Raw genomic sequence first — 15196 nt, 5'->3', positions numbered from 1 at the left:
CGACAAGAAATTGGTTGTACCCACATCATTTACTTCTGGTTTCGTTTATCAGACTTCAAATTGTTTGCGGCATCATGGTGGTACTTCAAAAGCAGGTCTATGAAGTATGATTAAGATGATTGCTTTAAGGGCGACAATGGTATAATTAGGACGGTTCATTTACATGAGCCATATGATTTTACAGGAAGGCACAGCAAGCATAGGTTATAAAGACGACTCCACGCTAGTCAGATTTTTAACCCTTTATTGTTTGGTAATCTAAAGATTCAACAAAGCTTCTTAGGTCACAGACTGATGTGGGAAGAGAATGACAAATGAGATGCGACTGAAATAATATTTTTTTTAACCTGCAACCATATTTAATAAGTAATACAACATGAACAAGAATGCATGAATGACAAATTGTACGTAATAACAAATTATAGTTTAAATTATTCTGCCTATTCTAGTTTGAGACTCCATGCAATTTGCATGGAGCCCAAAATCTAGTTTTACATAACGTAACGTAGATCTCTATCCTCAAGGTAAAACTAAGCTTTGAAAAAGGAATGGCTAATTAGTCATTTGATGTTTGCTGAGGAGAAGTGAGACCGACAAGAAAATTGAAAACCTGCCTCAAATTGCCCCTGGAAGGTCTTGCATTTGTCACAAACTTGCAGATATATACAAGTCGCCGCCTCATCTCCAATTTGGTGATACGGGTCTCGCTGAAGGACTTTCCACCATCATACTTACCTAGCCATAAAAAATGAGACAATTTTAGGAACGTGATTAGTAATTATGGGAACACTAATATTAATGCTAATGATGCATATACCTTAAATTTATTGGTGAAAATATTTCAAGGAAAACAGGTGATTACTTAAAAACCGTTAGATCCCAGAAAGCGTTGATTTTATACTGCGAGAGATTAACTTAATCTTCGGTATCTAATGCAAAGCACAGACATGTACCTCTCTCATTGAATAACGAGGTAAAAATTGCTAGACAAACGCATACACAAATATCTTCCCCTGAAAAGCAACAAAAAATAAGTAGGAAATAATGATAAAGTTGAATAGATAGAGATTAAAATGATTTCCTTATCCATAGATCTGTGCAGGAGAATGGAAGGTCATCCATTCAAAACATAACCGAAGACATAAAGGAAGTTAAGAACTACAAAGTTGAAAAGCATACGAGAAGCTAACCTGAAATTCCTAATACTCACTCAATCATTACAAATACATTTAACATTTTCAATGCAGTGCTATCAAGGATGGCTAAGTTGTTCTCAAATCCTAAACAAACTAAAAATCAATGTCGAATCTGGTAATGCACAAATTCTTGTTTAGGTAACTGAACTGTCGAATTAAACTGTTGGGAATGGACTGATTAAGGATGGCCCGAAAATGGATTGACTAATATATCTAACATAACAAACAATAGAGAGAGAGAGAGAGAGAGAGAGAACTTTAAAGAGCCTTTACCGTTAGAACAGCAAACCAGAAGTCGCTTCCCTTCACTTAGATTCGACTTTGCAAAGCTCACCGCAGAAGGAAGATTGTTTAACAAGGAAAAGCGATCACATTTTGAAGTCTGGACATCAGAAAACTAAGATAAGAAGTTCCTCCTTGGAAATAATGGAAGCAAACTTTCCTTCCACTTTATACTCACAAGAATGGGAAGATGCAGATAAGCTTCTTCACTGCGAAGAGGGACAGAGATGGACTCATGATCACAATTCAATATGCAATCAACATCAGGCACTTCTGCAGCTGCACCAAAAATAAACCAATAAAAAAGAGAAGCACTATTCACTTGAACTAAAACCTGTACAATTAAAATAGTTGTCATGAAGGTTGGACGTCCTTCAAGAACATGCATCAGACAGTGATACAAAGGACATCAGTTCACTGGGCATACCACATTGAGAAGGTCCAACAGAAAGATTTGTTGAACCCAGCCAAGATATTACAGAATCTTCATCAGGAGACCTCAACATGTCAAAGTTCATGTTTGAAATATCAGAAGATGCAGACAATTCATCATGCGATAGAGAAGATGGTTTAAGAGACTTGACTGTGATCTGTGGGGCATTCTCTCCTCTGTAAGAACGGTATACTCTGCTCTTTTCAACTATATCTGCAACTTTCTGATTACACACATCAGGACCAGAGTTTATAATATCGTAGACATGATTCCAAAAAAGATTAGGAGATAAACCCCTTGCCCAACTTTCTTCATCATCCCCAGCGCCTGGTATGTAACTCCAGCTAAACTCAGAGGTAGTCCTATGCTGACTTATGCCAGTTGAGGAAGATGCGGACACTAGTATGATGGGTGTAAAATCCCAAGAATCATGGTCGGGCACTTCATTTATCCAGATGAGAGTTCTTTGTGAAATCCACAGAGGACGCAAGGGCTTCTTCAAGCATGCTGAAAGAGAAGCAATATCAGCTCCACTTTCTTTCAACCTTTCAGTCCATTCTTCAAGGCGCTCCTCAATGGAAGCTTCTCAGTTTCGGAAACCCACAGAGGAAGATGCAAGGAACAGTCCCAGTCAAGGGACATATCTCCCACAATCTCCTGACATTGATCATAAGCGCTTGAATCCTGTTTATGAAGGCAGCAAAACATAACAAATTGTAAGGGCAACACATATATAACCTTAAAGATGAAATATCCATGGTAAGATACCAAAACTATTATTCATAGACTATTGACAAAATTCATTGTGCGCCATGCCCTATTTGATCCTGACAACAAGCAAGATGGCAGGAGAGCAAATGCTATATGTTAGAATGTATTGTTGTATCCGATGTGTTACTTCTCATTCATTGTAAATTTTTTTTGTTTATTTACTTCCTTAAATAGCTGCTAGGGCTGCACCCTCCTACTTGGATATCCACCCATGTAACTTGTGCAATTGAAATCATCAGAAAATTTTTCCAGACCTCTTTTTGTGTCACTATAATTCAATACAAACAAGCCTAGCATGAGGCATTGAGAATGCTTTTGGTACACGAAACAGTCATCTGAAGAAGGGAAAAAGGCAACGGATAGTATTTTATTGTGTTTGGTAGAAGGAAAAATAGCTTAGATAGAAAGAAAGTTTTCCATGCTTACGGGAGAGAGTTTTTGCCTTCCCCTAATCCTACTTACCCCATTGGTTGAAGCATCTTTATCGTGAAGTTTCTTCCTGAAATCCCTGATCGCTCGATTCAAAACACATGTCCATATAGGTATTGTTTTCGACATGCTATCTGGAAACCTCTTTCCTCTTCGGGTGGAATCAACAATGAAACAACCTCCCTTCTGTCCTACCGAATCGTTATCGACCCAAGAAAAAACAGACGAAAACACAAAAGAAAAGGCGTATTAAATGGGGTGGACGAAGTTACATTTCCATCAAACTCAGCATAAAGAAATTACTATTGAAAAAAAAAGAAGAAGAAATAACTGTAAAATTAGCACCAACTTGCATACAAACAAGGGAAGGGAGAAACCTTTTCTAATTTTCTCAACAAAAAAAAAGCCCAGTGAAAGTCTTACATCTATTTGAAAAACCAAAATTTCCTTTTTCTTGTCATTGACAGTATTTTGCATCCAATTAAACAGTACCGGGAAAGATAAAAAGAAAAAAGGTGTCACTGTACCAGCAAGCTGAGCAACATGGAGATTGAGGCGAGATGTGTTGAAGGACCAGTTATTGGTGTGGCCATCGGTGGACTTGAAGTAACAGGTGGAGTGGAATCTGGGGGAGTACCAGAGACCGCAGCGAAGGTTGGCGAGAAGAGGGAGGTCGGGCCATAACTGATTGATCTCACCCACAAAAATGGAGTCCTCGTATATCGATCTCAACGCATTGTAGAGAGTATTATCTCTTCGCTTTATGGTTCTCGCTGCCCTATAAATGCTTAGCTTCGTCCCTTCCTCCATCATGCTCCACTTCGTTTGTCTGCGAGGGGCGTCCGCCGAATAGGGAAAAACAGTTTGTACTTTCTACAGGTTCAAGCTCCCAAATCCGGCGAAGGCAGTCAGGAATGAACTTATTGTTGCCAGAATCAGGCGTTAATTTGCTCTTCTAGACCTAACTCTCCCATTAATCAATTGATATTAATTATATGCTTGTATGGGGTTAATACATACTTAACAAAAGAAATCCTAATAATTATGAAATTGATCAGTAATATATCAATAATCATAATATTAGGAATCTAGATAAAACAAAACATGCGTCCAATGATAAATCACAAATCAATGATAATATCAATTGTAATTAAATTAAAATTTATTACATTAGTATATCAATAAAAAAAATTAGAAACATTTCATTATTTTTATTTCTATTTTTTAATTGTTGGCATACAATTTCTTACTTTTAATTTGGAAAATTAATTTGTCAACAACTGTAATTTCAGTTGATTTTTAATCAAATCTTTGTAATTTTTTATTTTCTTAATTATAAGCATTAATTCTTATAAACACTTATTCAAAGACATACAAATATAAATTGATACAAAACATAAAGTATAAGAATTCACACAACACAATATAAAGTATAAGTTTTTCAAACTCAAATGATGAAATAAAATATTATAAGTGTAAAAGTGAGAAATCATTATCTCATAGCCATCGTCTCGCATTTGCATCTATATAAAATTTGTATTTGCTTGATTTTGATTTTATTTAAATTTGGGACAAAATTAATTGAGTTATATGTTAAGTGAAATTTATATAAGGAGCTGATAACATTGTTGCTTACAAATTAACAAACCATGAATATAGAAACTAATACCTATAATTAAGAAACTATAAGGGAAAAAAACTAATTAATAATATTGTGAAATTTAAGAAATTGTATATTAAATTTTCCAAACTTTCAACCCACTTTTCTTTTTCGAAAATATTCGACTCATCAAAACTTCTCTCTCTCAATCCAAATACAAGGTTTTTTTTCGGTAAAAAATTTTAGGAAAAAAGTTGGATTCATCCACGATCTAAAAACAGAACATTTAACGCTTGATCCACTGGAACCTGTCCTTACAGGCATAAGAGCATAATAAGCAGTTTTATTACGCTGTGGTAATGCCTCTCTCAGTACCACGTTTGGAGCTATAATAAAGTGACACTTTCTAGGATCGAACTCTTTTTTTTTTATGAGAGTCTGACCCTCCACCACCTGAGCCCACAGACAAGGGGTAATCCAAATACAACGTTTGAAGCGGAGAACTCAACGTCATGCGAGTTTAATGGATTCAGGGCTTTTTATAGTTTTCACAAAATGCATGCTAGCCCATTCCGTTTGTGGAAGGGATTGAAACAGTGAGAAGAGTAGATTGTACAATTTAAAAATTAGACAAAACATGTATCCAAAAACAATAAATAGATAAAACATCCTGCACTTTTGCTTTTATTTTCTCCACAGATCACCGCTTATAGCACCTAAATTTTCCCATTTCTATTGCTGGTTTTACGTAAGCCAGAACGAAAGGTTTTTATAAGTAATTTTTCAAGAGCTTGGGATATTAGCACAAGGTCAAAGTTGTGTATAAACTGAGAACTGAATCATTACAACTACAAGATGAACCCTAAATAGGAAGGGGATGAAGTTGAAGAATGATGGACTGAATGGACCTAGGATTTCCTAACACCCTTCAAAATCAATGAATAAATCATGAATGCATGAGACAATAAATATGACCAATTGGTCAACCCAGTACCCGTATACTTCCTAAGCTCATGCTGCCCACAAAACCTAAAATGGTGGAGAGACACAAAATGAAGCATTTCCTAGTTATCAAACTTTTTTGGCTGACGCCATTGCGCCAAACTTCGGGACAAAGAATTGAGGAATGACTCTCTGGCTGGTAATCCCTTCCTGCCGTATAAATGTTTTCCTCCCAAGTCTGTGAATACCGGATCCATATCCTTGCTTCTTTCAGTTCGTTCAATCTGCACATATACAAAATCATTTTGGTCCATAAACACAGTAAACAGCTGCATCAGTTCATGAACTAGAGACGGAAATATCAATGGCTAGCCTGAAAGCAATTCAATCAGTAAGCCACTCCTAAGCGCCATGATTGTCATATATCACAGAACATAATCTCAATCAGGGTTACCAACCTCAACATCTTCACAAAGAAAAATGTAGAATTTTTTCTTTTGGGTGCCATCTAGAGAAGCCTCATGAATCTAGTACTTAAATAGCATATAGTTCTGCGTCTGCTAAAATAGGGGGAAATTGCTTACTCAATTAAAAATGAAGACATGACCAACTTACCTTGCTTATTTTTCCATCTTTCAAATAATACCGAATGCCAGACCAATTGATAGACTGAGAAAAATGAGAACGAATTGCAGAGATAGGGTATAGAAAATTATCCACCAGCATTGCAATGAACACCTGCTCAATAGATAAAAAGTTACTTTTTTTGGCGGAAATACGTTCATTACTCTGCCAATCAGTAACCAGACAATTCACTTTCCTTTCGCTATGTGGCATATTATACTTTAAGTCCTAAATCACTGAGTCGCTGTTAAATTGAAAATTATTAGGATTTAGCAGAAAGCCTGAAAAGCTACAGGAGAAATGAAAGAGTACAAGACATCGGGTTGAGTATAAATCATGCGTGAGGCAAAGCCAATATACTCACAAGAAACCAGTTATAGGAAGCAAGCGAAAGTTGGGGTGCCTCCGGAGACAACATGTTGCACAATTGAACTTCGATCCTCGTCAAGTTCCACATTGAAAGAAGTTCAATTATAGTGCATATGGCTAGTAAGCTCACCAGTGGTAACCCTGGGCAAAGAAAGTACATCAAAATACAAGAACCAAAATGTAAAGTTCAAAATACAAAGTCAAACTAAACAGTGCATTTCTGCAACTTTTAATTTATTTTTCACAGGTCTTGTCTACATATCATGAAATGTATAAATTCAAATGCAACTACAAAGGGGTGTAATGGTTGAAATTAAAATGATCTGACTGAATTGTTGGAACAATATATTCCATTTCTCTTTCTCTTTCTCTCTCTCTCTCTTTTTTTTTTTTTTTGAGTATAACTTAGTATCCTCAAGTCACTTTTGATTTGAGATCATAAGCAATCTCATCCTATAAGGAAGAGAACACAAATTCAAACCCCAGGAAGTGCATTTCTCTTTCTTTTTCTATAAAAAATAGAAGGAATTACAATCAAGTCCCACAGAAGAGAAATAATTACTAAAAGTCTCAATAACAACCTCAACAGCCTATAATGACAAGTCCTATAGTGAGAATGACAATCTCTGAGACTTGTTTTTTAATTGTTTTTCTTGCTTGGGACCTCATTGTAATTCTCCCTAAAAAATATTCCACAAAAGTGATATTACATAACAGTCTGTGTGTTTGAATAAAGCCTCAGGCTAGTGATGAATAGCAAGTCCTGACACTTAGGTAAGGCTAAGTCTTCTTGCACTTTTGAGTCGTGAAGATCATCCTCAAACAAACAAAACTAGCAATGAATTCCTATATAATTAGCGTGCAAATAATTTCCTTACTATTAGTCCATTCTATTCCTAAATGGAATGTGATATGTCAATGATGCTGAACTCTTGCAAGGTTCATTTTTTGTGTGGATAACCCCCTCAACTTGTATTATGCGCATATAATCCCCTCAACTTAAAATCAAGCACAAATAATTGCCGGACATTTCACATCCTGTTAGTGGAATAACAGAAAAACTCATGACATGGGGTTATGAGCACAGTAAGAATCTAGAGGAATATATATAACTCATGAGTTATGTGCAATCTAGCCAATAGTTTAACAATAACCTTCATTCAGCGTCAGAATACTGACTCTGGTTACATCTAACTTAAGAACTATCTAGACAGCAAAAGTAGTGGGCTCACCAACAGTAGTGTGAGTCAATTCTTCAAGTGAGTATCCTTTAACATGAGATCTAAGCGCTGCCGCAACATGAATTGTTGCCATAAAATATGGTGCTACAAATCCCCATGACAGATAGCAGTGGGATGTAAATAGTGCACGGTTCATCATCCAGTTCACTTTTGTTGTGTATGACTCCAAAACAAAAGTCTGTTTCCTCAAATAATTCCAGTACCTGTACATTTTGTATAAAAATAAACATACAGTTATAATAAACAAGAGAATTTTCGATAAACATAGAGCATCACTCAATTTGTCCGCTGGACCATAGGGTACAGATAGTTTGACATATTGGTTTAAAATAAACAATAATCACAGACCTTCCAAAATTAAGATCACTTGCAAGGGGATGTGGAAAGACAGCAACTGGAGGAGACGTAATGAGACTTTTGTGAGCCCCTGAAAGAGAAAACATAATAAACAACTAGAAACAAAATAAAACATATATAAGGACCTCTGCGTGATAGAACATGAAAGACAGAATAAGGACATCAATCTACTGAAGAAAATATCAACCAAGAGAAATCTACTTCCAAGAAAAATAATGGTGAATGGAAGACCTCTGCTAGTCCAAGGAAAAACCTAGAACTTAATTAAGCTTATTTTTGTGGTTTATTGATTATCTTTATTCTAAAAAGTTAAAATTTTTAATTAGGATTTAGATTATCATATGTAAGATAAGTTTAGATATTATTTAAATAATTGCAACTAACTCTCTATAAATAGCCCTAGAGTTTCCTCAATTGTTAAAACTTTTAGCCTTCGGAATATAATTGAGATCTTGCATTCACTGTCTCCTCTCCCTCTTCCTCTCTATTTCTCCCTCCTTTCTTTCTATCTCTCACTCCTTTTCCTTCTCCCTTCTTTATTTCCTAGCTGTCCTACAACAATAAGTATTCTGCAAAATGTGCATGTATAAACAGCATGCAAGAACAAGCAGAATTCTCTTAGATGCTAATAACATACCATAAAAAGCCATCTTTTTATCACTTATTTCAATGCACAATACTGGCATAGCTGCATTACATAATGATAAAAGTTTTTCAAGGCAACTTTTGAAAACAGAATCGAAGATATACCAGCTATAGCTGCAAGAGTCATATCATCAGAATATCCACCATCTCTAAGTCCTGAAACCACACCATATCTGTCTTGTCTAAAGTCATCAGCATGCATCTGCGGGCACTCTACGTAGTTAGAACGCAAGTTGTTTTAGGCAACACCCACAATTTGTAAAAGTAGTAGAAGTTACTTGCCATCATGCACCCTCCCCATAGAAAGAAAGTTTTTCCACCAGTGGCAAAGCCCATCGAACAAGGCTGTTAAATGAAAGTAAAAAAAAAAAAAAATGTTGGAATAAGTATATGAATATGATAATATTAGCAACCATAATGAAGAGCTCTCATTCTCACCTCTTAAGAGTCATAATGATAACAGCCTACTTCTAGCATACAGATGAAGTATCCATGACCATAGACAAATTTGTTTAGCAAAGCTTCATATGTATTGAAACAGCTAAAGGCTTTAACAAAAGGCAAACGGAAGAACATGATCTTATACACAGTGAAGCAGCAGAAATTAGTTACATACAGCAAGTGCCAGCAGCGTACCATATGGTATTCATAGATGCAGTAACTTCCCAGGCTTCCAGATGGCAGGTCAAGAGGGTATCCTGTTTGAATAAATATCTGTGGGTAATCAAAACAGTTAAGAACACAATCAAACAGTTAAACAAAGGGAGCCATAATTATTCGAATCAGACACCAAAAATAGTGACCAAAATGCCAGGCAAAAAAAAAAAAAAAGGTGTTGTACCTCTGGGTTCTTTTCCATCTCATAAGTAAGCGCTCCTATAGACCCAGGATGTAGCCTAACATCATCATCCAGAAACAACACATACTTGCTGTCTTTATGCATTGTCTCCACTCCAACCTGTCCAGATACAGACAGTATGCATTATTAACATAATTGGTAAAACACTTCTGACAAAATCCACTTGAAAAAAACAACCCACCATTTTCCAACATAATGAGCAAAAATCTATCACTGCTCATTTAAACATTCATTTGCCAACTAAGTACATACAGGGAAAATATTTTACAACAACTAATCAATGAAAAAACCAAAACACGTCACATTTTTCACCAAGAAATTGGTGATGTAGGATGGCAAGACAATATATCCCTATTTGGCAAGGCCCTACTTTGCACTAAAAAAGACTATTAAATTGTATGTAAAATAGTACCTACCAATTGATTGTGAATTTTCTGAGTACATGTTGTTGACAAACCAGCTACAACAATCTTAGCATCAACGTGATCCTGGATACAGTTAACAGGCACCTCATATCCAAGTCGAAGAATAACTAACAGGAGGACGTTTAGCTTTAATCATACAAGGAAAGAAGGTTTAAAACAGCAACAGAGAACTGCAAATATACCGAAGGGAACAGAACCCAGCCTCAAAATTCTACTCTTCCAGAAATGCCAAGGAAGAACGTAAACTAGATCAGATGCGTTTATACAAGATATGACACAACATCACCTTTTTACAAAGAAATATTAGGAAAATTTTGATATGAATGCAATGATTAGTTTATACCTCAAATTCTGATATTAGTCGCGATACAGCATGATAAGCAGGATCCTCTGTACTTTCTACCACAAAAAGAAATTCTACAGGTCCACCATAAAGAGATGTGATCTGCATTTGTAAAAGAGTATAACTATATTGAACAAAACTTTTCTATTAAAGGATAGGCTTAGAAAAGGTCGGAAAGATGCCATAACATTGGATGACAACCATACCTCATGGTTAAATCAAAAAGATATTCAAAACACGACAATTAACAATTAAATGTTATCAATCAAATATAATTTGAAGGAATATAGTGGATTTTTCTAAAAGTTAGAAATACTGAGGGAACGAAAAAGGGATATAAAATGCCTAAATAAATGTAGTATTCACTTAGATGTCAAGCCAAAACTTGATATAGATAAAGGGACCAACAAAGAACACATATAAATACTACCCAAAAGGGTAAAATTAAGTTTTTTTTCCCATAAAGTTCCAGAGGTGCATAAATTCTCACCTGGCTTCTCCAATTATGTAAATTGTGTTCACCAAACCCTTTAAGGGGCATAATCACTGTCACCCTTGGCAGATTGACTTGATTGGAGTGCTCAAGTTGATTTATGTCATGGTAAAGGAAAGCAAAACTGTTCTTCTTCCGCATACCATCCTTCATTTTTTTAATCTCTCTGTTCCTGTAAGAACAAAAACAGATGCTTTAAAGATCTCATTGAAATATTATTAAAACTTGTTCCTTGACTCTGTTTTACAGCAATGAAAATAGATACCTGACATACGAAGCACCAGCCCACCCAATGGCAAGGGCTAAGCAAATTACACATCCCTGCAGAGGACACATAAAAAATAGGATTCACATGCTGTCATTGTATATTTTAACTTGAGCAACAAAGGGAGAGAAATAAAAGCCAAGCTCTCATGCCACCTTATCCTGATGCCGACAATTATCATGCAATGATGCAACTGAAAGGTAAAAGTTATATAACGATACTCCTGATGGTGGTAACATACAATCATAAAATCTGGATCAGAAAGTTGAAGCTGAATTTGCCCCTCCACTAATTCCATTTCATTCAACAAGTATCATTTTCAAAAGTTGTTTTATAAGCCCTTACACTCTACATGACACAAGAACTACAAGAACCTCTGGGCTAAAGCGAACTCCACAGAAATGCTAATATGCCATAGTGGAATTGTTCTTATCAGGAAAATGGCAATATTTACACTGGGAGGCACAACATTAGATCAGTGAAGCCACCTATGCATCCTAAAGAGTGACATAAAGTCCATAGAAGCTGGTTTTCCCTTCACCTTCCATTCCTCAACCAGAATAACTAAACCATCTTACTACATTAGCAGCCAGAAGCTTGACATCCCTAAGCCTGAGAAGAGTAGCAATTAATTCCAAAAACCCCCTTAAAAATCACAAGCGGAACTTCCCATCTCCAATATGTTGCTAGACATAAAGTGTATTCTTCATCAGGCGTTGAGACAATCAGAATTCTCAACTTTGAGGATCATGGATCTCAATTTTGAAATTTATAAGCTGCACTCCGAGCCACAATTGCAGCAGTGATATTACTGTTGCGGTAATTTCTACAGCCAGCCACAATGGCAGTCCGAAATGCCCATATTGATCAGCACTTTTGGGCAATCACCATATTGGAATTTAAAATCACAGGTAAACATTGCATACAGGGATAAACAACTGCAAGCCGATACCTATCCACACTATACTGGAGGACCAAATTTAAACACAAACAGAAAAAATTAGAACAAATTCCTCGGAGGCAGCAGAGGCACGCGAGACTGTATAGCTAAAGAATCCAAAGTTAACGTTTAGAATCAAGGCAGCACTTACAAAGCCAAAGCGAAACCATTGATCATCTTTCTGGCAGTAGCAAAATTGAGTTCACTTCTAACGAAAAACTTACATTCCACGCCCCTTGCCATTGCCCCAGACTAAATTTTCTAATCCAAAAGATAATCATCTCCAGCAACCAGAATGAATCACTACCGAACGTGAATCCAGGATGAACTTGCCACTGAGACAGTGTGCATACGTCTCCCAAAACCCGCGATCGTCAAAATAAAACTCAAGCAATATGTCGAGTGCTGAATAGCTAAGAAACTATTTAGCAAAAAAGAAATTATAATTTTTCATTCAGGAGCTTTCACCATCAACAAGCCCAAGAGACAGCACATAACTATCATTTCAAAAAATTAAAAAGAAAAAAAAAAGCATACAATTGGGAAAAATTACTCCAGCTCAACTGAATCCCATCCAAAGGAAGGTCTTAAGTTCATTTATTAAAATAATTACTCAGAATCAGAATTAAAATTTACAGCAGGTGCATTTAAGCACAAAGAAAGGGACCTGGATCCAGAGCAGCAAGAAAAGGGAGGGGAACAAAAAAACAAAATGACGGGAAAAACGTAACCTGGATCTGAATGAAAACAGCGGCTGGACTGCACAAGGCTCTGCTGAGAGAGAAGAGAAACAAATCGAAAGGCCCGAAGGAAGGCATTGTGACCCTTCTCTCTCCGTCTATCTCCACTTCAAGGCCCCAAAAGGATTATTATATATAGAGAAGAGTATGAGAATGCAGTTGCTTGGGAGAATGAAACTGAAATGGCGGCGACAATAGAATCCTTAGGGGCCAGCCAGAGGGAAGGCGAGGTGGTTTCTCTCCCTCCGTCGCTCTCAGATGGCCTTGCACAGCATTTGAGATACGGAAGCGGGAGAGAACGGAGAGGAGTGTTTGGAAATGGAGAGAGATTGAGTGAGAGAGACAACGCCTCATTTTATATTTGGAAGACACTGTCTCTCCTATTTGACCACACAATCTCTCTCTCTCTCTCTCTCTCCCCCCCCCCCTCTCTCACCCCCTCGCTGAAATTTAAATCTGCATAATTTTTGTTTTTGAAATACTTTAATTATTAAATTAAACCATTTTTAGAACTTATATAAATATCCGTTTACATCACAAAAATGACATATATTTTCTTTTTTTTCAAATATTATAACTTTTAAACTGTGCAAGATTTTTAAAGAAATTATTACATTATAAAATAATTGAGAAAAACTTTCATAGTAATTTTTTATTTTTTTAAAATAGTTTGTTATATAATTATAAAATAATTAAGAAAAACTTTCATAGTAATTTTTTTATTTTTAAAATATTTTTTTATATAATTTCTTATAAAAAATTTTGAAATTTACTCGGCTGATAAATAAGAAAATTATTCATTAAGCCGAGGAGAGAGAGAGGAGAGACCGTTTGGATTGGTGGTTATGGAATGGGGAGGGAGGGAAAGGGACCCTCACAACGGGAAGGCGTCCCGTGCGGATTCGATAGGGGAAAGATGCTTTTTCGAGGATCCGAATATTTCATTTTGTTTGTCCAATAAATAAATAAATAATAAATAAAAGCGGCTTTTCGCGAGTTTGGTGTTTGGATTTGTGCTCCGGACAGCCTTGCACATGCCTCCACTCCTGTCTGTTCGGCAAAATCCCTCCCTTTTCCATCTCAATCATTCCTCCTTTTTAACCTAATTCCTCCCTCTCATTTTCAGCTGCCATTCTGATGATTATTGCATCTTATTCATACTCTGTTTATACTTTTGTTTTCACTCATTAGCATCTGTTTGACAAATATCACAAGTAACTTTGATCTTAAGTATAAGATTTAGTTTTACCAATGAGATTTTGTATACTCCTCCGGTCCTAAATATAAGACTCTTATATTTAAAACTGGAGGAGTATTTAGGATAGGAGATAGTATTTTGAACCAAGTCAATCAGGTTGAGAGAAATGGATGTATATTCTGGAGCGGAGGAGCATATCCAAAGTTGAGGAGATGATAAGGGGAAAAGGATGAACAGCTGCACTTGACTGAGGAGAACGTTAGGAAGGGAGAATGTTAGGTGAAGCCGTCTGGAAGGAGAAGAGCGGAGCAGTGGACATTTTAGGGCCTGTTTGGTTTGAGGGGAGGGGTAGGGGAGGGGAGGGGAGGGGAGGTTTCATCCTCACCTTGTTTGGTTTGATTAAAAAGGAGGGGAGGGGAGGGGAGGGTATTTAATGATCCCTTGTTTGGTTCAAGGAGGGGAGGGGAGGAGGGATAGTAATAATCAATTTACCATTTTACCCTTATATATTAGTTTATGTTTTTTATTGATATATTATATAAATTAATTTATATCTTAATTTAAATTATATAATTTAATCAAAATTCAGTCTTATCATGTTAATATGTGTATTAAAAAATTGGTATAGTAATTTTTCATTCTAATTAATATAATAATATATTTAAAATAATCAAATTAACAAATTTTATATGCTCTAAGAAAAATGAAATTTTATTTTCTTTAGGCTATCTTTTTTCCAGCTTTAAAATATATTTAATAAATAATATATTTATAAAAAAACAATTAATTTTATAATATTATAATTTTTTATTTAAATAATTTTTTATTTAAATAATTTTTATTTTTTTACTTAGGATAATATATTTTTTATTTGAAATAAATATTATAATAATATATTTTATGGGTAGAAGTGAAATATTAAAAAAATCATAAGGACATAATGGTCCAAAATTTTGGCTGCCCTCCAAAAACTCCCAATTTGGAGGGGAGCCAAAATGGGGGGAGGGAGGGGACATTTTAGCTCCCCTCCCCTCCAAAATTTTT

The 15196-nt window shown here is 35.8% G+C and overlaps 2 protein-coding genes across 2 annotated transcripts; both read right to left on the bottom strand.

Moving 5' to 3' along the window:
* Positions 1-320: 320 nt before the first annotated feature.
* Positions 321-4099, bottom strand: LOC114761341 (uncharacterized protein C3F10.06c). Its single transcript, XM_028950687.1, is given in 8 exon segments — positions 321-735; positions 954-1013; positions 1470-1578; positions 1657-1757; positions 1906-2493; positions 2496-2555; positions 3141-3302; positions 3639-4099. Coding segments are annotated over 8 exon segments (1545 nt in total). The 5' UTR covers positions 3925-4099; the 3' UTR covers positions 321-556.
* Positions 4100-5462: 1363 nt separating this feature from the next.
* On the bottom strand, positions 5463-13288 carry LOC114761340 (uncharacterized). The gene is made up of 14 exons (XM_028950686.1): positions 12946-13288; positions 11275-11330; positions 11007-11181; positions 10517-10618; positions 10165-10236; positions 9731-9847; positions 9526-9603; positions 9172-9234; positions 8995-9091; positions 8236-8314; positions 7879-8090; positions 6642-6787; positions 6269-6391; positions 5463-5937 (listed from the first exon to the last, which is right to left on the bottom strand). The coding sequence occupies exons 1-14, from the start codon at positions 13030-13032 to the stop codon at positions 5776-5778; spliced, it is 1569 nt and encodes a 522-aa protein (XP_028806519.1). The 5' UTR covers positions 13033-13288; the 3' UTR covers positions 5463-5775.
* Between the last annotated feature and the right edge of the window lie 1908 nt (positions 13289-15196).

This window comes from Neltuma alba, unplaced genomic scaffold, assembly GCF_004799145.2.
Source record: "Neltuma alba isolate B1F8T4 unplaced genomic scaffold, ASM479914v2 tig00011119_pilon, whole genome shotgun sequence".
Taxonomy (NCBI): domain Eukaryota; kingdom Viridiplantae; phylum Streptophyta; class Magnoliopsida; order Fabales; family Fabaceae; genus Neltuma; species Neltuma alba.
This window is presented reverse-complemented; position numbering and strand designations above follow the sequence as displayed.

Excerpts from the sequence above, each read along its gene's own strand:
- LOC114761340 (XM_028950686.1), bottom strand. The coding sequence starts at position 13,032 with ATGCCTTCCTTCGGGCCTTTCGATTTGTTTCTCTTCTCTCTCAGCAGA. Across the intron at positions 11,182-11,274 it reads GCTGGTGCTTCGTATGTCAG|GAACAGAGAGATTAAAAAAA; the intron begins GTATCTATTTTC and ends TTGTTCTTACAG. Across the intron at positions 10,619-11,006 it reads TACATAATTGGAGAAGCCAG|ATCACATCTCTTTATGGTGG; the intron begins GTGAGAATTTAT and ends TTACAAATGCAG.